Here is a 22420-nt window from a genome sequence, read left to right on the forward strand (position 1 = left end):
ACATACTCATGTACATACACATGCAAAAATACTTGTGTGTGCATATTGACAGGTGTCACGAAACTAAGTACAAAGAACCCACCTGTTGTTGATATGCAATAGTTCATATGTGTTTTACCCATCACACAAAGTACGCTAAGGAGTGAACCAGATTCTGGGTAACACTGATGAATTTAATCTCTAAAACCCCAAGCCTTTTGAACATTTTATAAATCCCTGACATGTCCTTAGGTGCAAGTTATCAAGGCCTTAGAAAGAAAGTCTTGTACTTTGAAGAAATGGAATAATCTAAATGAAAATTCATACAATGAAAATTGAAGAGAATTTATAATTGACATATTAGTTGAGTTGGTTAGATCAATTAGGAAAATACATGAAATTTTCATGTATTATTTCATACACAGGAAGATACAGGAATCACATTGACACGTATGGGGGAAACGTACCTCTTTACTCCTTTAATATTCTAGAAAAAGATATTTTTCTGATATATGTTAGCTTTTTAAAAATTTTCATTTAAATCCAAATTAGTTAACATGCAGTGGAATCATGGTTTCAGGAGGAGAATTTAGTGATTCGTCACTTACACGTAACACCCAGTGATGATCCCAACAAGTGCCCTCCTTCATGCCTATCACCCATTTAGCCCGTCCCCCCCCCCCAAACACCTCTCCAGCACCCCCCAGTTTGTTCTCTGCATTTAAGAGTCTCTTACGGGGGCGCCTGGGTGGCTCAGTTGGTTAGGCGACTGACTTTGGCTAAGGTCATGATTTCACAGTTCGTGAGTTGAAGCCCTGCGTCAGGCTCTGCGCTGACAGCTCAGAGCCTGGAGCCTACTTCCGATTCTGTGTCTCCCCTCTCTCTACCCCTCCCCTGCTCACGCTCTGTGTCTCTCGGTCTCTCAATAATAAATAAACGTTAAAAAACATCTAAAACAAAAAAGAGTCTCTTACGGTTTGCCTCCCTCTCTCTTTTTATCCTACTTTTCCTTCCCTTCCCCTATGTTCATCTCTTTGTATTTCTTAAATTCCACATGTGAGTGAAATCATATATTTGTCTTTCTCTGACTTATTTCTATGCTGGTTTTTTAGTGTAAATCTATCTTCATGTTAAACATGGAAGCTACAAGAAAACAAAATTACATATGAAGCTAATTGTAACAGTCACCATCTACTGTGGGTTGAGTTATGATCCGCCCCCCTCCAAACTCGCAAGTTGAAGACTGAAGCCCTGAGAGCTCAGGATGTGACTTTATTTGGAGATAGGGTCTTCGTAGAGGTAATTATGATAACATGAGGTCATCCAGATGAACCCTAATCCAACATGTCTGATATGCTTACAATGACAAAAAACAAACTATGGGTCGACAGAGGGAAGTGGGTCAGGGGATGGGCTATATGGGTGACGGGTGCTAAGGAGGCACGTGTGATGAACGCTGGGTGATGTAAGTGATGAATCACTTAATGCTACTCCTGAAACCAATACTGCACTGTTATCTTCACTAAAATTTAAATTTAAAAAAAAGTGTGGAGGGGGAGGGACAAAAGGGAGGCGGGGAAAATACGGAGACTGACCCACAACAGGGAGAAATTGCATGAACACGAAGACAGCCACCTATAAGCCAGGGAGAGGCAGGAACAGGTCCTTCCTTCACAGCCTCAGAAGGAAGGACAAGTTCATAGTCTTGGCCTCCGGAACTGTGAGACAATAGATTTCTGTTGTTGAAGCCGCCTAGTTTGTGGTACGTAGTTACAAAAACTCTAGCAAAGGAATACACCACCTGCAGTATTTTTCTTTCAAATGAACAGTTAGCTTGTTTGGTTTGGTTGGGGGCGGGGGGCGGGGGTTGTTTTTGTTTTTTAAAGGTGGTTGGCCACTTAGCAATTTTTTTTTAATTTTTATTTAAAATTTTTTTAATATTTACTTTTGAGAGAGAGACAGAGACAGAGCATGAATGGGGGAGGGGCAGAGAGAGAGGGAGACACAGAATCCGAAGCAGGCTCCAGGCTCTGAGCCGGCAGCACAGAGCCCGACGTGGGGCTCGAACTCATGAACGGGGAGATCATGACCTGAGCCGAAGTCAGACTGAACTGACTGAGCCACCCAGGTGCCCCCCATTTACCAATTTTCAAATACAGCACCCTGACCACAGAGAAATCATGAATCTTTCCATGGGAGTGAGACCTCTAAAGGGAGTAAACCCTCAAGCTTCCACCTATAGGAGAAAGAAGACCCTGGCTTCGAGAAAATACTACTTTCCAGGAAAGAAAAACTGGTGATATCCCGGTGCCCAGACTCTCAGCCAGGATGGAGAAGGGAAAGCAGAGTTAAGGCAACGTGTCCTGGTCAGAAGCCCAAACAGTCAAGCTGTCCCCCGGTGACTCAACACCAGGTATGAAGTAAATGAAGGAGTGGACGCTGGAATGTTTTACAGACACCAACGACATAAGGGAACCATGAAGGGCCCTGAGCCAAGACAATTCTCTAAAACTTGATGGCAGTCTGGGAGGCTTGACATGGACAGTGAGCTGGTGCGGGGAACAAGGATCTTCATTTTCCCAATCACGTAGCCATGGAAGACTCTATAAAAATGTTCTCCCCTCCTCCTGTGACTATTTTCCTATCCCTCCCGCCCCCCCCTTATTGGTCAAACTCTAAAATAAGCACATGGAGAAAGGAAGCGTGATAAGATCTGAGGTAGAGGCGGGGGCTGGGTCACTTTACTCCATCTCGGGGTCTTCGTAATAAACACACATGCCTGGTCACGAATGTGGAATAATGATGCGACAGAACTGGAATAATTACTTGTTGAACTGAACCACAGCAAATATTTTTGAGCCATAAGCCCAAATCTCAAAACGGACTTCCCTAGCATCTGATAACCATCAGACATGAAGCTTTCCAGAAACAAATCAATAGAGAAGCTGACAATAATTCCATCCCTAAAAAGGCTGTCCCTTCGTGGGACCAGACTAGTATCTCAGGTATGGTGCCTATGAAGACCTAAGACACATGAATAATTAACCTTAAGCTAAGTAAGTGATCTTAAGTGGTACTTCTAAACGTGTAGGGTTCAACTGAAAGACACAGTTTTTGCAAATTCAGTATTTAATGAAATTCCATTTTCTTAGGCATACTGGTTACTCCATATCAGATCACTTGTAAATTCTCGATTAATCTCCTGGGGTTACTTCAGTCTAGGACTTCCAAGACTACAGACATTGGCCAAAAAGAGGATGGATAATAACAGCAGAAAATGGGGCATAAGTGGAAAGTATATTATAATTTGAAACATCTGAGGGTCAAAGAAACTAAAAACACCTGCAGAAATAATTCTCGGTTTTAAAATTACATTATTTGTATCAATAGGAAAAAAAGATATCCAAAGATAAAAATGCCTCAATCCACAAAACCATTTTAATAATTAGAGATCTTAATTGAACCTAGTTCACACAGGAGGTGTTCCAAATACATGACAACAGTCTGAGAATGGGGCAGATTTCATAGCTAATCATGCCCTCGATCTCCCACAAAACCTACATTAAGAAAGACGTCTTAAAGCTAATTATATAAAGTATGAAAATCTAAATTTTGTTTTAATACTTTCTAAAATGCCTCCTAAAAAAAAAAAAGTGAAACACTCATGGCTGTATACAGATTGACACTGTAGAAAGAACAAGGGAATTCTTTCCTAAAAAGCTCTGTATTTTCCAACTGATATATTTAAGACGAGTTCTTAAGAGGTCTCAGAACAGGTCCTATCATTCACAAAACCTAGGTGAATGCCTAATAAGATAGAAAGACCTTTACAGGAAATCACAGTGGCAATAAATCTCCCACATTATTATTTATAGTTGTGTTTGTGACGAATACAGCATAACAAGGCAACAAGCCAGTATTTAAGGGCTGAAAGATTTATCCAGCCTTAAACATATCAGTCTGCGCAGGCCTGGAGTCTGTAATCATTATCACAATTTAATCTGCCTTTGCAAAACAAAACTAAAAAATAGGCTGTGTGTCTCTGTGATTAATCATTCGCATTTAAAGCCAATCTGAACTAATAAAAGGTCCAAAAAAGCGGCACCCAGAACACGGTACTGGAAGAGATGGAATTTGTTTAGAATACCATGTTCTGAAAGTGTCATGCAACCTTCTGTTAAATATTTGGTTCATTCCATTTTGTCATCCTGATTTGTATTCTGGAAGCCCTTGGAAGCGACAGGATTATTTTGTTACAACCACAACATATGTTGGCGAGAGCACAATCCCAGATCGGTTGCAGAGTTCTCCCTCGTGAGCCCCCAAAGAATAATGGCACTTGAAAATTCCAAAAAAGACTTGCTGATTCCTAAGGCTGAAGTCTCTGCACAAAAGACCCCGGTTGGCACAGCACGGTGACCTGTGAAAATTAGCAGTGGAAACAGTTTGTGGGTCCTGGCCATACACGGCAGGGCCTATAGCAGAGCTCAGATGACGGCGTTACTCTCAATGAAAGTTGCCATGCTGTGGAGTCGTCCAAATAAAGCAAACTGGCAGGCATCCGCTGAGCATTTGGTGTTCATCTTAGGAATACTGCCAGGTACATAAATGTAGCCAGGGAGAACACATGTCTTTAAGAAAATGAAGAAATTAAAAAAGGAAGGAAGGAAGGAAGGAAGGAAGGAAGGAAGGAAGGAAGGAAGGAAGGAAGGAAGGACACAGAAGAGAAGTGACTGGGCTCGAGAGAAGGACTAACACTGCCCTCTCCACCCCCCGTGAGCTGCTTTAACTTTGATGACCAGCGCTCATTTGCAGATGTACATAGTTTCCCTGACCTTGGCAGTATCGAGGAATTTATACAGTTAGCGGTTCTTGCACAATCTCTTGAAAAGAACAGCACAAACGTTCTATCCTTCGATGCCAGGCAGGCCGTGTTGCTCTTCGCCACCTATTTTTCTTCCAGTAAATTAATTTACTCGCGTAGGTTCTGGTGCTAAAATAAACTACTCATTCTTCTTTTCTCTTCCTCCTTTGACAACAGACCCCTGGGATTTCTATCTTTCTTTTCTTTCTTTCTTTCTTTCTTTCTTTTTCTTTCTTTCTTTCTTTCTTTCTTTCTTTCTTTCTTTCTTTCTTTCTTTCTTTTTCTTTCTTTCTTTCTTTCTTTCTTTCTTTCTTTCTTTCTTTCTTTCTGTTTCTTTCTTTCTTTTCTTTCTTTCTCTTTATTTTTCTTTCTTTCTTTCTTTGCTTTCTTTCTTTCGCACCTTCTTTCCTTTCTTTCTTTTCTCTTTTTCTTTCTCTTCTCTTTTTCTTTCTCTTTCTTTCTTTCTCTTTCGTTCTTTCTTTCTCTTTCGTTCTTTCTTTTCTTTCTTTCTCTTTCTGTGATGAAGTTGGAAGGAAAGAGCTACATTGTACGACAACTTAATTATCTTAATAGACTATAACTTTAAGCAAGGCCCTACACATCAAGCATTTTAAGAATGGTAGCTTTGCTGGCCTTGTTATGATGATAAATAAAGTTCTTTTATCAACATATCTGTTCACAACACAGAGCCAGAGTACAAAGAGTTTTTCCCTGAGCTGAAGACAACCTCGGTATCTTAATAATCTCAATAAATCCAAGATAACTGCAGCTTTATATATTAAATACCATTTAGTACGTAAATAATTTGAACAATAATCTTCATTAATTCTAATTAGGGTGCCTAGAAGGCATGTTTAACACTTTCTACCTCTTAACAAATTAAAACTAAAATGCCTGTTTATGAAGCAACAGCCTAAGGAACTAAAAAACCATTTCTAACGGACCTGCTGTAAAGCCAGGTGTTGTATATGCACCTGGAATCACCCAGATTCACAATAAGAATGATTCATGGGCCTGTATCAGCCTCAGCTAAACCTCAAAGTGGACCAGCATGATGCTGCAGGTGATTTCGGACTTGAGTTCACGTCCAAGTGTATTAAAAACAAGGAGAAGAAAAAGAGGACGTTCAGGATTCTAAGTGTGTGTTCTAAGTGTGTGTGGGAGAAAGGAAACATTCCCAGCACTACTTTTCCACTTGGCATTACTCATACAGGAGGCAGAGTGTGCTGAATGGTGGCACAAACTGGAACTCAGCAATTTTTGATGCAAGAAATAAGGGAATAAAGCTGGTTTGTTGTATCATGATGTCCAGGGGATATTTACAATGCTGAAGACATCCTCACCTTCCTGTGGGGAAGGAAGTTAAAAGCAGACTAACTTTGTATGTGTTCTCCAGTCAAGACACTGGTAGAAATCTTTCCACGTGTCTTCCTTAGCTGAAAGAACAAAGCACTTGTCATTCAATTTGATTCACTCATGGCTTTTGTTACAAGGAGATGTAGCCTATCCAATAAAAGCAAGAATCTGGGGTCAGCTACCTGGATTCAAAATCTGACTCCAACCCTACCTGTCATGTGACTGTGGACAAGTTACTTAACCTCTCTGTGCCTCAAATAGAGGTGCAGAAAGAATACGCAGTAAACAATGAAATAATAGTTAACTATTAATATCAGTTAACTATTATGATTTCCTCTGCCATGCTCTACTTCTTATGCGGGTTTTAACTGATGTTCTCAATGGCCTATAGTATTTATAAATAATAATAATAATATGCTCTTCAATAGTACTTTCTAGATACCAGCTACAGTTCTAAGCAATTAGCAAGTTTGAACTCATGCAATCCTTTCAACTAACTTTGGAAGTCGGCACTACTTCCCTGGTAAAAACGCTGGGGAATAGAAAGATTAAGCTGCTTGTCCAAAGGCCAACTAGTAAATGGCAGAGCCGGAATTCAGACTGAGCAGCCTGGCTTCAGACTCTAGTCCTTTCACAGCGACCCCTAACCACTCACCTCCTTCTTGAAAAGAAACCATTTTAAGTAAGTCTCCTAATACAATATACATCAAAGAGAACTATGGAAATTTTAAGTGCAGTATACTGTGAACATATATTGCAAATATGTATAACATTTCCACTGCAGCATAAAGGAGTAAGACCACAGTTAAAAAACACCACAATTAACTTTCCCTCCAACTAATGGTTTTAGGAAATATGAGGAAGAACAAGCTCTGTCTTTGAAATGCTTGATAGATAAGGTGAGCTCGGCCATCACTTCACAACAAGCTTATATAGAGTAGAAATCATAGCAACCTCGGTTCCCACAGCACCTGGAAAAGCCTACCAATATATGAAACATGTCGCCAACAACCCATGGGCAGTGGCCATGCTGCAATGCTGATCAGGGCTCCGCCCCTCTCCCAGAGCCCCTGCATAAAACTGATGTCCGGGGGGAAACTAATTAAGTTTAAGAAGGAAGTCGTCCTTCAATCCCGACTCTGAAATATCACTGACCTCAAACAGGCTGATGATGTGAAGGACCAGAAGACTGTTCAGTTGGTTAACCTAGAGTCAACTGATGAACTAACAACCTGGAATCTTTATCTATGACTGTGAAATTCTTTCATGGTCCCTGTTATCCTGCTTCAGGACCTAAAGCAGAAACCCATCTATAAGCAACTTTTCCTTAAGACTAAGGATTCTTCTTACAAAATAACTTTAGTTAGAGCACCACGAACAAATGATGGGTACAAAACATACCACAAAAAGTTTGGAAAAATAAAATAAAACCATGGGTGAAGACCTCTCAGCCTTCTAATTTGTAGACTTATCTTCATGTTCACGTTCTACCGCATTCCAGTATGTTTCAACATGTTCCAACAAACGGTTAGGAGACAATTTTCATCAAACAGCCACAGGGCTAAAATCCAGCATGGGTAAGTTGTGACTTAGTCATCAGGGAAAGGGCTATTCATACCGCTGGCACAAGAAAGACTAAAAGGAAAAACAATGACGATACGAAGTGTTGGCAAGGCCGTGAAACAGTTGACACTGTTCCCCACTACTTGTGGGGGTGCAGACTGGCTCAACCACTCTGGAAAACTGGCTTGTAGTGTGTACTTAAATTAAACACATACATTCACATGGCCCGCCATCCCACTCTACTGAAATGCACGCGTGCACATACCAAAGGTAGACACAAGAACACGTACGCGGCCTTACTCTCAATAACCCCAACCGGAAATAACCCAATGTCTAGCAATAGTAAAGTAGAGAAGCAATTGTGCTATATTTAAACAGTGGAGTGCTATACGGCAAAGAAGATTCACCGTTTATTGCAACACACAACACAGACGAATATAACCATCATAAGGCTGAGTGAAAGGATTCAGATATAAATGATTCTATTTATATAAAACTCCAAAAACAGGCCACAGGAATTTATGGTATAAAAAGAAGAAGTAATGGGCTAGCTTTAGTAAGGAAGAAGGGAATAATGGTTGAGAAGGGTCAAAACGGGGCGTTCAGGTGCTGGCGATATTGATTTCTTGATCTGGGTGATAGTCACATGGGGACTTACTCTGTGAAATCTCATCAGACTGAACACTTATGATTTGTGCATTTGGGGGCATTTTTGTTACAGATCAGTAAGAATGTTTACTTTAAGAGTAAATAAATAAATAAGTAAATACATAAAATAGGCCTGTTTTCCAACCCCCTTATATACATACCTGTATTACTCTGTTACGGCTGCCGTAACAGAGCACCAGAGGGGGAGAGGCTTACACAACAGAAATCTATTTTCTCACAGTTCTGGAGGCTGGAAGTTCATGATCATAATGCTGGCAGGGTGGGTTTCTGGTGGGGCTTCTCTCCTTGGCTTGCAGATGGCTATCTTCTCACTATGTCCTCACATGGCTATTTTACCGTGCATGCACGTTCTTGGTATCTCTTTCTTATAAGGCTGCCGGTGCTGTAGGATTATGGACCTGCTCTTATATGACCTCGTCTAACCTTGTTATCCCCTTATAGACCCCCCCCAAACACAATTAACATAGGAATTGGGGGGAGATACAACTCCGTTCAGAGCCAAGTCTATGCTATTCTGTCAGTTATTTATTTTTGAAATTTTTAATGTATTTATTATACAAAATTTTCATTTCCAAACTCTGAAACTTTCTGAAGTACCTAGTGGTTACCAAATAGTTAAAAAGTCTTTACAAATAATATAATATTTTTAAAAATATAATTCTAAGGTTTCAAAGTTATATGGAAATGATTTTTAATTCAAGGGCAGGAATCTGATCTAACTGTAAGATATTTTTAAATAGATCCCACTTGTTGTGATTTACCAATCTTACATATGCCCCAGCCACACACAGGTAAGTAACATACATGGACACAAGTCACTTGTTGTAACAAAGCATCTACTTATAATAAAAAGAACACATTTAAAAGATGTTCTTTCAGGTGATTTAATAATCTAACATCTACCATGCATTTCTCCAAACACTCTGATGAAATCATCTCTATTAAATATCTAGTTCTATCAAGGTAACGTTTGCTGATTTCCAAATGGCAGCAAAATATGAATGCTGTTTTGAACAGAATAGAGATTAAATTATCGAAGGAAAACTAGGTTTTAACTCAGCATTCTGGCCACAGACACTGGTTTTCCTTCTGTGATGGAAGGAAGTCGGCACTTCAGGGTCCTTGAAATCATTACCTGCGTAATCATCACCCCAAACCCATGCCATGGCACACACCGCATTCTAGGACTCAGGAAGATAGGTTTTATTTTATTTCAAAGAGATGCCCCTTTAGGATACAGGGTTTTTTTTTTTTTTTTGGGAGGGGGGGTTGTTGTTGTTGTTTTGTTTTGCTTTATTTTGTCTTGTCTTCTTAAATGCCCACATAAGTTTTGGCAATACAGATCTAAATTCACATTAAGTAGTTTAACAACTCTCTTTATAATCTTTGTGTTTCAAGCACAGAATCTCACACACATCACCAGGAAGGCAAAAGCGAAAGGAAGTTATCATGAAGAAAAGCAAATCACAGTTAATTTATATGCAGTGTGGCAACCACCCCTTAATGAATGAAGTTAACGAATGAAGTTCTCAAAGCACCATGAAAGAGAAATCCACGGCCAGGGGCAACTGGAAAGTGAAATCCAACCATTGTCTCACAATGACATTTTTAACAGGGCTAAGATGAGCAACAGAGGACTCGGTTTACTCTTCATTTCTGCCCACAACACGGCATTCACTTCAAACATCAGTTTCTCTTCCCATGCCATCTCAACAACCTGCCTGTCGCTTTGTGTGGCTTTGCCACAACTACCACGTGTTCTAAGAAGCTTATTTTTTTTTCTGCTTTGGACGTCCGGCCCCGAGATAATGACTCACAGTTGTGGCTTCTCACTCCTCTGGTTCAGTCTCCTTGTCCCAGAGGCAGAATCGAGATGGATGCTTGAAATGGAAAAGGCCTTGGGTGACTTTCTGTGCACTGACTCACCTAAGCTAAGCAACTATTTCTCAGGCCCTTCATTTATTCTTAGGACCATGGCGCCTGGATTCTGCCAACGCACACACCTTTGGCTCCTCTTGGGCCCTTCCCGGCTCCTTCTTTCTGACACCGTTAAAACACAGCTCTATCTGTTTTTCTTTCTAAATGTTTCTTAGCAAAATAGCCCCATTCTTTCCTAACCAACTCTTGTTCTAACTTCCTGCAACCGAAACAATTCTTAATTGGCACAGACCAGAACCAAGATTTTTCCCGTTGCATGCGAGTTACTCAGACATACCTTTGGCATAGCTGACATTGCAGAGAGGGAACTGGGGGCCAAAGAGGGATCATCCTTTGTCTGTGTCGCAAAAGTGTAAGGAGGCAGCAACCAGCCAAGAACAGAATCCCCAGTGGTGCGGCAGGTGAACAAATGGAAGCCCAAGTGCTACTAACCGTGGGGGGACGTGTCGGAGCAGGGGCGCAAGAAGCAACAGGAAAAGTGGCCAGCAAGAGAAATGGAGGTGTTCCGGTTGACCGCCATTATCTGGGGGGAAAGACCTGTGGCCGACATATTCCTCGGAGCACAAGGGCCAGATACTGGGAGTCCTTCGGCCACGGAATCAGGTTCTGTCTAGCACTGTCCTTCCCAATTTCTTTTCCACCGAGAAGCGTTAGTCGCATGAAGATACACACTCATCTACACCTGGCAAGACTTTAGTCTAGACACACAACCTACTGTCCTCGGAGATAGGGCTGCCTGTGTTCTTGCTCTGGCAGTTAAAATGCTTTCTGTTAGCACGTGTGAATGTTTTCTATGTTAAAGATGTGGACACCCACTGTCTAGGGGACAGTTGCAAACAGCTGGACAGGAATACCCCACATAGCGCCTGAAATAAAAGCTACGTCTCCAAAGGCAGTTCAAGTTATGCCGCAAAGATATCACATGCTTTATTTAACCTTAGTAGCCTCGGTCGTTCCAAGACCAAGAACAGTTTCCTCTTTAACAATCCAATTCCCAACAGGGAAGAGGAAAACTCAAGCTAGGGGAACACCAGTATTTCAAGTTCATAGTTGGCAACACGGATGCCCACAACATGAGATTCCCTCCCCCGGCCGAAAAAAAACACCCAAAGCCATAATCATTTCTGCTGGAGTTCACTCATTCTGTTACGAAGAAACCCTCCGTAGTGAATTTTACACTTGTCTTTCCCCCAACTTGCCAGGAAAGGGTGGAATTACTACGTGATCTCACTTAAAATTTAAATATTTTAAGTATCACATGAAACTGCACGCTTTTCACTTTAACTGAAAGTAAGTACCATCATACCACATACATCTTAAGGGTAATGGTATAAAAATCACCTTCAAAAAATTAAATTCATTTGAATCTACCTCTGTGAACCAGAAATTTAAGAGCTCTCTTACCTGACGAACAAAACTATTTGAGGTAGTGTCCGAGGAAGTGCTCCCATCGGATCCTTTAAATCTGTTTTTCCTTCTAGCTCCTCTTCCATATGACTACAAGAGAAAGGGAAAAAAAAAAAAAGATAAATGAGAATATTGTTAGACCTTCTTCACCAAAATCTAGGCCTACTTCTAGAAAGGGGTCAAAAACCAAAACAAAATATAAATTGCCATCATGTGGGCGTCATTAGAAAATGACACTGGAATCACAAGTATCGATTTCAAAATGGTGAGTTTATAGGGAAAAGAGGTTTCCAGACAAAGGGTTCAATAATGTGCGAATTAAAACAACTTATGTGATCTGTTAGCATATCTGTCATCTGGAGGCAAAGCCATTGAAGATAAAAACGTTTAAAAGCAAGGATTTCAGTGCAGGAGAGACCGAAGAAGCTACAACAGCAAGGTGAGAGAAAAGGTGATGCGTCGACAGATTGTGCACAATGAAATGCTGTTTCCAGCAGCCCAGTGGTGCGGGCTTCCATTTTGGCTGTTTTTCATGTTTTAATCTGTAACTCCATAGGTACTTGTAAGAACTGCATACGGTGGCTGAAGAACACCATGCAGTATGAATTCTGCTGCCCCTGAAACTTATTTGTATACATATATACGCATATATAGAAGTTTCTATACAGGTCCAGAGGGAACACGGAGGAAACACGGTGCCAGCTCCTCCTGGGATCAAGGGATGTAGAGACTGCTTTTGGAAGTGGTGAAACGGCTACAGACGAGGTGGTGGATTCGATGAAATTAAAAGTAGTTCATAAAAATGCCTGGCCCGTTATTGTCATGTTTGAATGGGATATGAAAATCTGGCTTTTTATCCACTTAGCGATTTTGCTGAGCACGCAGGAAAAATAAGTTTTATAGAATCCTAACGATAATAAAACAAGCATTTCAGAACAGGACGTTAAAAAGTGAGACAATTTGCTTCAATTGACAGGATCGAGCCAAGCCTGAACGTATGCAAATGAACTTGCTTTTCCTATTATGTCTACCGTTTGCATTCAGAGCACGGAGAATAAACTATGCATCAATCTCTGTTTAATTCCAGGCAAAGATAACGTCGTTGCAAATATTGAACATTAACATACAATCGAAAAGTAGCTCAAGGCTGAGCTTTACAGTCCAATGCACACAGGTTGGAACCCTGCTAGAGCAGAAAGTGAGCCAATGTCTTAACTTCTCCAAACAACAGGCTTCTCTTCCTTTAAAAGGGGATATTAACACTCACCTCACCGGGTTAAGTATTAAATGAAATAACAGGTTTAGAGCATTTAGTATGAGACCTAGCATATGGCACGGGGTCAGAATAATAGTTTAAAACTGACACACTTATTTTAAGAAGTAATATACGTAGTGTAAAAAGTAATATCACACACAGACTGGAAGAGTGGGGAAAAGGTGGGGTAAGGTATATAACATTTAGAATGATGAGACTCAAAGAGGCTTCATTAGTTCTTCAGAATTTACAAAAGTTACTTTTAAAAAAAATCAGTGTGTTCAGGTCTTGAAAATACTACTTTGTGATACTGGACACACACATATGTTTTTAATTATAAAGAGAAATATCCCATAAACCATGGTATATGTAGCACTTAGGCGAACTGAAATCTACTACAAACATTTGTGTTATGAGTAAGTTACAGGACTTTGCAATCAGTGAGACGGTGGTATAATCTTAAAGCAAGAATTTTTCTTAAAGATGTTTGTTCTCTTTCAAGCATCTACGGGATTTGTATAATACAAATGTGTTTCCATGGCATTTAATTAACTCTCAGCTTCATAAAAGGAAAGACAACCTAGGCTGGGCTTTCACAATGTATTATACAACGTTCTCCTCACTCAGCAGCTTATTCTTCTTACTTATGTAAACATTATTCAGTAAACTGTTGAAAAATAACATTCTTTCAAGAGCGTTCTTCCTTTTCCAATTATTATACAAAGGTTTGGACAGAAGTGTCTTTCTTCCAAAGCCTAAGAACACTAAAATAAAACATGAGAAGTTCTTTAAATAATGTGTATGTATGTATATGTGTGTGTGTGTGTGTGTGTGTGCGTGTGTGTGTGTGTGTGTATATATTTCCATACAGAAAAATATATATATTTCCATACAGAAAAAGACTTATTACCTTTGAAAGATTTTTATTAAAGGCCTAACATGCTTCTTTGGGGGTTGGGGAGCAAATCTATGTTAAATTTTCTTTTTTTTTTTTTAAACACACTATTTATCTTCATGAGGAGCATACAATCATCTTTGAGAACAAAGTCAAAATATAACCTTACTCCATCATGATGTGTCCTTCCAGTACCATTTTGAAATGGGTGGAAAGTGAGTCTGAAATTCTATCATGGTCATTTGCTTCAGATTTTTTTCAGGATAAATATGTTTTACTATTCAGCTGCTTTGGTGTGTAAGCTTTTTCGTGGTTGCTCATAAATGCACAACAGGCACTGTGAAAACCACACAATATTTCAGACATTCTGTCCCAGAGGAGGAGACCGTTCTCTGCAAGAAATCAGATACCTTTAAAAAGTGTTTAATTGTATATGCATGTTAATTTTTCTGGGCCCCTACGAACACTGTTCATAAACATAACTTCAGGTGCACTTGGCTACCTATGCTATATATATTTAAGCATATATGTTAGATTATCAGTTTTCAACTGTACTAAGGCAGAGTTTGCACACTAAAACAAAAACAAAAACAAAACCAACTAAACAACAACAACAAAAAACTGTGGCCCATCGAAGTCCATGCAAACTGGTGATAAAGTTTTAAAATATATATACTTTCCTCTTCACTTAAATTTAAGGGGAATGCTTTATTCAAAGTATTAACTTGCTCATTTCTTAATAGTGTTATAGCAAATCCTTATTCATTATGTATCAAATTTATTAAAAGCTAAAATAAGCAGATATGCATAATTACACCTCTATTCTGTCCTTTTACTAATTATAGCAATCATTTCTCTCCTATAGTCTCCTTTTTAATTTTTAACGTTTCTTGTAACAATACCCAAGATCAAGAGGAAAACAAATTAAAGCATCTTTTGGAAAGCTAATATAGTCCATTTCGATGTACTTTAAAAAATGTTAGTGAAAATTTATACTACCAGTACAAAGCAAAGTTTCCTTTGATCCAATGAATATTTAAAATTAAGTCCATCTTGCTGAAATTACTTGCTCTTTAGTTACTCTAAATCCTTGAAAATGGAGACTAGAGCATTTCATCTGCAGGAATTATTAAGAAGAAGAAGAACAAGAAGAAGAAGAAGAAGAAGAAGAAGAAGAAGAAGAGGAGGAAGAAGAAGAAGAAGAAGAAAAAGAAGAAGAAGAAGAAGAAGGGGAGGAGGGAGGAGGAGGAGGAGGAGGAGGGGGAGCAGGAGGAAGAAGAAGAAGAAGAAGAAGAAGAAGAAGAAGAAGAAGAAGAAGAAGAGGAGGAGGAGGAGGAAGAAGAAGAAGAAGAAGAAGAAGAAGAAGAAGAAGAAGAAAGTAAAGGCCAAATCTTCCCAAAACAGAGGAAGGCAAGAAAGATTAATCAAATATTTACTTGCCTCCACCTGGTAAAGAAGTATATAGTTTTCTTAGTTCAGGGGCTACTGCAAATGTAGCTTCTTTAGGACAAATGGCTTTTCTAAATTTTTTTTTTAGCAACACTAAATATATGAACACCCAATATATAAAACGATTCATAATCAGAGTCACCCAAGTGTCAGGACACCAAAGGGAGAGGACAAAGGGAGTCTGTGTTTGGCCAGAGTACAAAGTGTAACCCATAATACTCTCCCTGACACGTGCAGACCCCTAAATCCTTCTGGGAACACAGCCTGAAAAAGTCACTCATTTCCACTCACTGCCTGTTAGTTATGTGAAGCTTACTAAAAACAAATTGTTGTCACCACAGCAAAAAGGAGAAAAAGAAAACTGTAAACTTAAACTCCTTTACTTCTCCTAAAACATCAACCAAGCTAAGTCAGATTTCAGAAATTAGAAAAAAAATTCTAGAAATTTCCACAAGTATATAAACGACTTATTAAAATGATGTCCAACAGTCACGATGATGTCAAATATCAGCTCTGTGTAAATGAATGTCTTCTCTGATACTAAATGACTTTGAAAATTGGACTGGAGTTTTCAATGTTCATATTTCACAGATCACTGAAACCTAATTTCTGTATGGTTGAAATAGACAATAGTAGTTAATTTTAGAAGTTGCCAGTTAACTGGAGATTTGAGCCCACCCGTGCACACACAGTTGGCTTGGCAGGCCCTGGGGACAGCTTCAAGAATGATGCCGCTTCTGTGGTTGATAGATAGGGTGACCGTTCTCCCTATAGACTGCTCCTCGTGAGCATAAGGCTGATACCTGAAATTAGTTTCCATCTCTCTCGATTAGCATTCATTGAGATTTATCCCTCTGAACCGCAGACAAACTAAGCGAAAATGATCCAGACAGAAATCAGACATTAAATCTCCTCATTTACTGATAGCTTAGTACGAACAAGACTGTCAGATCCTTTACGAGGAGTAAAGTAATGGAGATTACCTCCCTAGGAAAAGGGAAGGAGACCGAAAGTTCTTTTCTGTATGGATCAGTTTACACAAAGGACTCCAGAGGCAGCCTAAAGAGAACTGCGTTGGGGATCAGGAGGTAGACAAGGAAGGAGGGACAAGGCCAGACGGCAGAGAAATGTCTAGTGGGGAAGTTCAGGGGCAGGGAGGGCAGGAGAAGATCAACCTTGCCCTCTTTATAAGCAGCCTCCAGCCAGGCCTGGAAAGAACTCTAAGGCAGCCTCGGCTACTGGTGGTGGTGTCATAATCAATTCTAACTCCGCGTAGCTGTGACAGTAAGCGTATGCTGAGTGTGTCATTTGTAGGACAGCGACAACTTCTGCGGCCACACAGGGAAGGGTGCCACCACCCGTTACGGGGTTAACACATTTTGCTCAGCTCTTCCTGAAAGGACTAAAGCTACGTCACTGCAATTCAACGGAATCAAATCCAGCAACAGGTACCAGAACGAAAATACCAATCAGGAGGAAAGGGGTGGGAGGGCCCGGAGGGAAGGTTTTAGCAAAACGTGACGCACGAGACCCGCGGTCATTCTTTCTGGAGACTGTGAAAAGACTAAGCTCTACCTCGGACCTAGAAGTGTTTCTGGAAAACCACACGGACGTGGTTCGAGAGCCCCAGGAGAAAGGCCGCTGCCCTTTTCAGATAAAGCTCCTTGCTACGGTGATTCAGGATGTTGCCACTATCAGCTGGTATTACTACAACATGCTTGAAAAGCATCTGGCAAACTCCGCTGGGGTGGAACCAGCTGGGTCTTGTTGCTAGGAGCAAAACAAACAGGACCTCTGGTTACTGTCTGTTCGTTTTCAGGTGTGGCTGGAGGTGCCGGTTACAATCTCTTTCGGGCAGAAAGCGCTGACATACCTGTCCTGTTTCCTGCCCGTCTCCTCCGTCTCTATCCTATTCTCAGTCCCTTTCACCTGCCTCCCATCCACCCGGCCATCACACACCATCGAGTCCACTCCCCTGAGATTTACCAGTGCCACATTTTAGACTGATGCTGCCCGACAGAAATATAATGCAAGCCCGTGTCGTTGGAACGTTCTAGTAGCCACACGAGAAAGGCAAACAACAAGGGAAATCAATGGCAATGCTGTATCTCATTTACAGCAATATATCCGAACGGTTACCACTGCAACATGTTATCAATATAAAAATGATTAATGAGACGCATATTCTTTATTTGGTATCAAGTCTCTGGAATCTGGTGTGCACTTGGCATGTAGAGCACATCTCGGTTCAGGCTACGCGTGGCTGGGGGCTATAGTCGCAGACAGTGCAGATTTGAAGCTTTGGAGGCAGAATACTAGACCGGCGCCCGGCTTTGGAGGTGGTCCAAGTTTGCAGTGACGCTGTTCGGCAGGTTACCCAAAAAGCGATGCCGTTCGCTTCCATCAGAACTTACAACCCGCAGTTAGACTGCCAACCCTCTTCTCATGTAAGAAACTTATTCGTGTTGTTTATGTGGTGGACCGAAAGGGTTGGGGTGTAGGAGGGGTGCCCCATCCCCATCCCTCCCTCGACGGGATTATTAGCATAAAAAAGGAGAATGGGAAGCCTGTGAATCTAAATCTTCTGTTCATACAGAACTTGTAATAAAATCCAGAGGTAAAAAAAAAAAAAAAAAAAGAAAGGATTCTTAAAACCCGTGATTGCCTAGACACACCATTTGCAAGTGAAAATCCCATTTCTAAGGGGATTTACTATTACTCAGTATCACAAAAAAAGGGGGACGCTCCTGAGACAGCCCGCCCCCCCCCCCCTTTTAGGCGGTTTTACTGCTGTCCTGTCCTGCCCAGGGAATAGATGCCAAGTTTTCACAGCCCTCTGATCCTCCGATGCCATGATTTATTGGAAATCAAATAAGCATGGCAAAGTTTCCCTCAAATACCCGAGGTGATAGACACACAATTCAAGGAAAACTGCTTTCATTTTTGGAAGGTAGAGACAGCAACGAGACGGATGTGGACACAGCTGAATATTTATACCTCCAACCTGCTTGTAATATCCTTTCCTCCCTTCTTCCTCCCTCTCATACATTTATCCACTCACTAGCCAATTCCTGTGCATTGAGTCTTTGAAGTGTCTCACGCACGGGCCTGTCGTATCCATTATCGTCTCTCTCTCTCTCTCTCTTTAGTTTAGGCTTTAATACCTCTTGTCCAAACTGTTATACCAATCTCCTGTCTGGCAGCTCCACCTCTGGACTCCTGAAACTCTAAAATACCTTCCAGAACATTCCCAGGTGTATCTTCTGAATGCGACTCCTTGGTTGAATCCCTTCCATGGTTCTATCATTCATCACACGGCAGGTTCCGATGCCTCCAAGATGTGGCCTCAAATTGCCTTGTCAATCTGCGGCCGAACTCTGCCCAATCTGTACCTTTCCATACTCTCTTCAAGCTACACATGATCAATATGTTACAAGACTTACAATTTTTGAGACTTTACCTCCTATATGGCTCCCACCACCTCTCTGACAAACAATCTCGGGTCAAACCTCACCCACCCTTCGAAGCTCTTCTCAAAAGCCACCTCTTCTATGAAGTCCTTGCAGATTACTCCATATAGAACGTTTGTGATCTTTACTCCTCGGAAACCATAGAAGATTCAGTACCTCACTTAGAGTCCTGTACCATACAATTGCCACACATTTGTCACCCTTGAAGGCAGAAACGGTGTCTCCTCACATATGAATCATTTCATAACTGCAACTAACAACAATTTGTTGACTTACATTTAACGACATAAATCACTAAGTGAATTTAGTATTTCTTATCTAAATGCAGTCATGTTTTCTGTCAGCAGTAACTTTGATCTCCAGGAATTCAGGAACTCTATTTTTATCATAAGAATGAAACTTAAAAAAAAAAAAATCCCTAAACGAAGATCAAAGAAAAAAAATGGCCTAAAAGTCCTTTCTTCTATCAAAATTCAAGACCTTCATCCAGAAATAAATGAGTTCTCGGAGTACATTTCTCACTATCATCTAACGTGGTTAAGAGTCTAGATCAAATCAGGAGTTTAGAACAAATGTGACATGTGTTGGTAAGAATTCAGGTCCCCCGGCAGAAGCTAGATGGGAATGTAGGTGGTTAGCTATAGGTCCCCTCTCTGGTTCAGCAGCCAAACAGCCCAAGGCCGACTAAAAGCTAGCTGTGCTACCCCTATGAAAGAAATGGATTTCTGATTACACAATTTGGTTTCCACATTTTTCTTCCATCTCAAATCAAAATGAATTATGTGTTTTAAGTTAGCAAGGTTATTTCCCAGTGGCAAAAGAAAGTTCACTAAAGCTCCATGATTAAGCCACTGACACCGCCATTATTAACCTTATCAACAGAATCTCAGAGCCATCTATTTCTATCCCCTATCAAAACAACAATGGCAACAAAACATTTGTAACCTTTATTACCGTGTCCTACTCCCTCCCACTGCTACAGGAAACAACACTCTAAGAACACGCTCTCTCTTGAGCATATATAAATATAAAAAATAGAAACGACATATTTATAAGTTGTTTTTTTTGAAGTACAGAAATATGTAACCACCACAAATTACAATCTAGCAAATGCAGGCTTGAAATCAACAAGCCCGTATCGCTAGGCAAAGAGACATTTCTCCAAAACGATGCTTGAAATGTAATCCTAACCTCTTCACATCGCTCGCCCCGCAGCCCACAGCTCGGAGTCTGAAGTCATCTCCCTGGCAGGATAAAAGTTGAGAGACTCCTTACCGCTGAGACCTGGAGGTGTCTGTAATCCAAACTGTACCTGCCAAAGCCTTACGTAAAAGCCACCACCTTATCATTGCCCAACGCCCACAACTGACATCTCCTATTTCACAACGAGCAGCAAACCGGAATTTTTCCAGAAACCGCTAATACTCATCGGAGAGGAAGGGGGTCCCGGGGCTCCCTGGAACGGCTAACATTTCAGGGAGGGGGGGGGAGGAAAAATAAAAACTTTCGCGTCCCCAGCTCTCTCAAGAGAAAGAAAGAGGGGTGCAGGCAGACGGCGGCAAGCGGCGCGAGGGGAGCTGAGCCGTCAAGGCGGCAGAACGCCCCAGGTGCGGGGGCGGGGGGGAGGGGTCCGGGCAGCGCCCGGGGCCGGGGCCCGGGGCCGAGCGCCCCCCGCCCCTGCGCACCCCTACCTCCTCCCACGCTGCCTCCCCACCCCAGCTCCGAGCTCGCCCGGAATGGTCGGGGCAAGCCGAGCCCCTCCCGCCCACCCGGACTCACGATCTTGAGCAGGTCCAGTCCGCTCGCCTGGTTCATGTCTATCCATGTGCCTCTCCCGGGAAGGGGCGAGGAGGGCTGACCCAGCAGCCCCGGGGGCAGCCTCTGAAGACCCGGAGGTCTCTCCCCCCGCCCCTTCGCACTCGCTTTTCGGAAGCAGAGAAAAATGGAAGCCGCACCGGAGCCGGGGACCGGCGGGAAGGGGCAGGGTCCCCCGGCGCCGGGAAGGGAGAAGTGGGTGGCAAAGGGCGAGGGGAGAGGAGGCGGCGGAGGAGCCCGGGCGGGAGGGGAGCGGCGAGGCGAGGGATCCCGGCGGAGGAGGCGCCGGGAGAGCCGGGGGGTCGGCGCCCGGAATGCTCACAAAGAAAGGAGAAGGCGCGGCGCCGTCGCTACCTGTGCGGCCGCTCCGAGCGCCCCCGCGGGAGCCGCGTTCTCCAGCAGGTCCATCTGGGTCTCCTGCGCCACCGCCGCCGCCGCCGCTGTGGGAGGCGACTTGGACATGTCGCTTTGGACCATTGGCGAAAAGTCGGCGCGGAGCTAGCAGCCGGCCCCTGGCGGCGGGTCCCCTCCTCCGCTCCCCCCGTTCCGCCCCCCCCCCTCCCCTGCCGTCCGCTCCGCGCGCTCCCCGCGCTCCCCGCTCCGGGGGGCCGCCCGGGGCTCGGCGCCGCGCTCGCCGCGCTCTCAGGGCGCGGGACGGGGCCGGGCCATTTTGAAAAGCGAGACGCGGGGCGGCGGGGACGGGGACGCGAGCCGCGGGCGCCCGGGGGAGCTCCTCGGCGGGAGGGAGGGAGGGAGGGAGGGAGGCAGGCACCGCGGGGAGCGCGAGCCCAGGGGGAGGCGCGTCGGAAAGCGAGAGTGACAAGGCAGCCGGGCGCCGAAAAGTTCCCCGCGGGAGGCGCGGGCCGCGTGGGCTCCGGCCCGGCCGCTGCGCGTCGCCGTGGCACGCGCGCTGGAAAGTTTTCAAAGCCACGAAAGCGAGGCCTTGCGCCCGGGAGCCTCGTCGCTCGGGCCGCCGCGCCCGGCTCTCCGCCCCTCCTGCTCCGCGACCACCTCGCGGGAAGCCGGGCAGCCCGCGGGCCGGAGCGAGGTCGCTGGCGGCAGAGGTCGCCCGGGCTCCGGTCCGAAGCTGCACGTCTGCGATCTGGGGAGGCCTCCGGCGCCCCCCCTCCCCCCCCCCCCCCCGGGGGCGAGCGTCTGCGGAGGACGTCCCGTCGGCAGTGGAAGGCACTCGATGGTGGCAGTAACGCGGTGGCAGAAGAGACGCGGGGGCCGATGACCTGGGCGGCGCGGTGTCGCCGGGATCTGCAGCTGGCCTCGTCCGCCAGGTCCAAACCCCAGTCCCGAGGTTCTCCTTCCTGACCTCTGTTGGTTTTCATCTTTGCCAAATAGCACTGCTTTCCTCCCAGATTGGGCTTGTGCTTCCAAGTTGAGAAGTCTTCGTATCACGTGTTGAGCAACAGGGGCACTTCTTTACTGCTCTGAATTCTGGATAAAGAGGGTTAGTGGACCCAGCAAGAACGTTTCACCCGCAGCACCCCACTTAGATCCTCCTGATAGGATTCATTTTTCCATCCGAGGGTGCCTCGCATGTCGACAACTGTTATTACAGCGAAATTCAATAGAACAAGGTTTCCAGGCATCGGTATTGTTTTGTAAAAATACAAGGTATAAAGTTTAGTGTACTGAAATATATATTTACAGAAATATACTGCAGTAGGGATACAGTACTTGTTCCTCTCAAACACAGCTTAAACCTGTCTCCATTATACACTAATTTTAGTCAGGCTTAAAGAACAGGT

General features: G+C 43.2%; 1 protein-coding gene across 6 annotated transcripts in view; it reads right to left on the reverse strand.

Annotated features, from left to right (window-relative positions):
- CACNB2 (calcium voltage-gated channel auxiliary subunit beta 2) overlaps positions 1 to 21188 on the reverse strand; it is a 393564-nt gene extending 372376 nt beyond the window's left edge. For 2 of the 6 annotated variants that reach the window (XM_086714809.1, XM_086714810.1), the window contains exons 1-2: positions 21015 to 21188; positions 11774 to 11866 (exon numbers count right to left, since the gene is read on the reverse strand). In XM_086714809.1, the coding sequence (XP_086570935.1) occupies positions 11774 to 11866; positions 21015 to 21137 (216 nt within the window). In that variant the 5' untranslated portion in view covers positions 21138 to 21188. Of the gene's footprint in view, positions 1 to 11773; positions 11867 to 20624; positions 20956 to 21014 lie in introns of those variants that run through there. The other 4 variants (XM_025930405.2, XM_086714813.1, XM_086714818.1 and 1 more) reach the window with 4 other exon arrangements.
- Positions 21189 to 22420: the final 1232 nt, after the last annotated feature.

The sequence above is a fragment of the Puma concolor genome, chromosome B4 (genome assembly GCF_028749965.1).
Source record: "Puma concolor isolate L17-30 chromosome B4, mPumCon1.1.hap2, whole genome shotgun sequence".
Taxonomy (NCBI): Eukaryota; Metazoa; Chordata; class Mammalia; order Carnivora; family Felidae; genus Puma; species Puma concolor.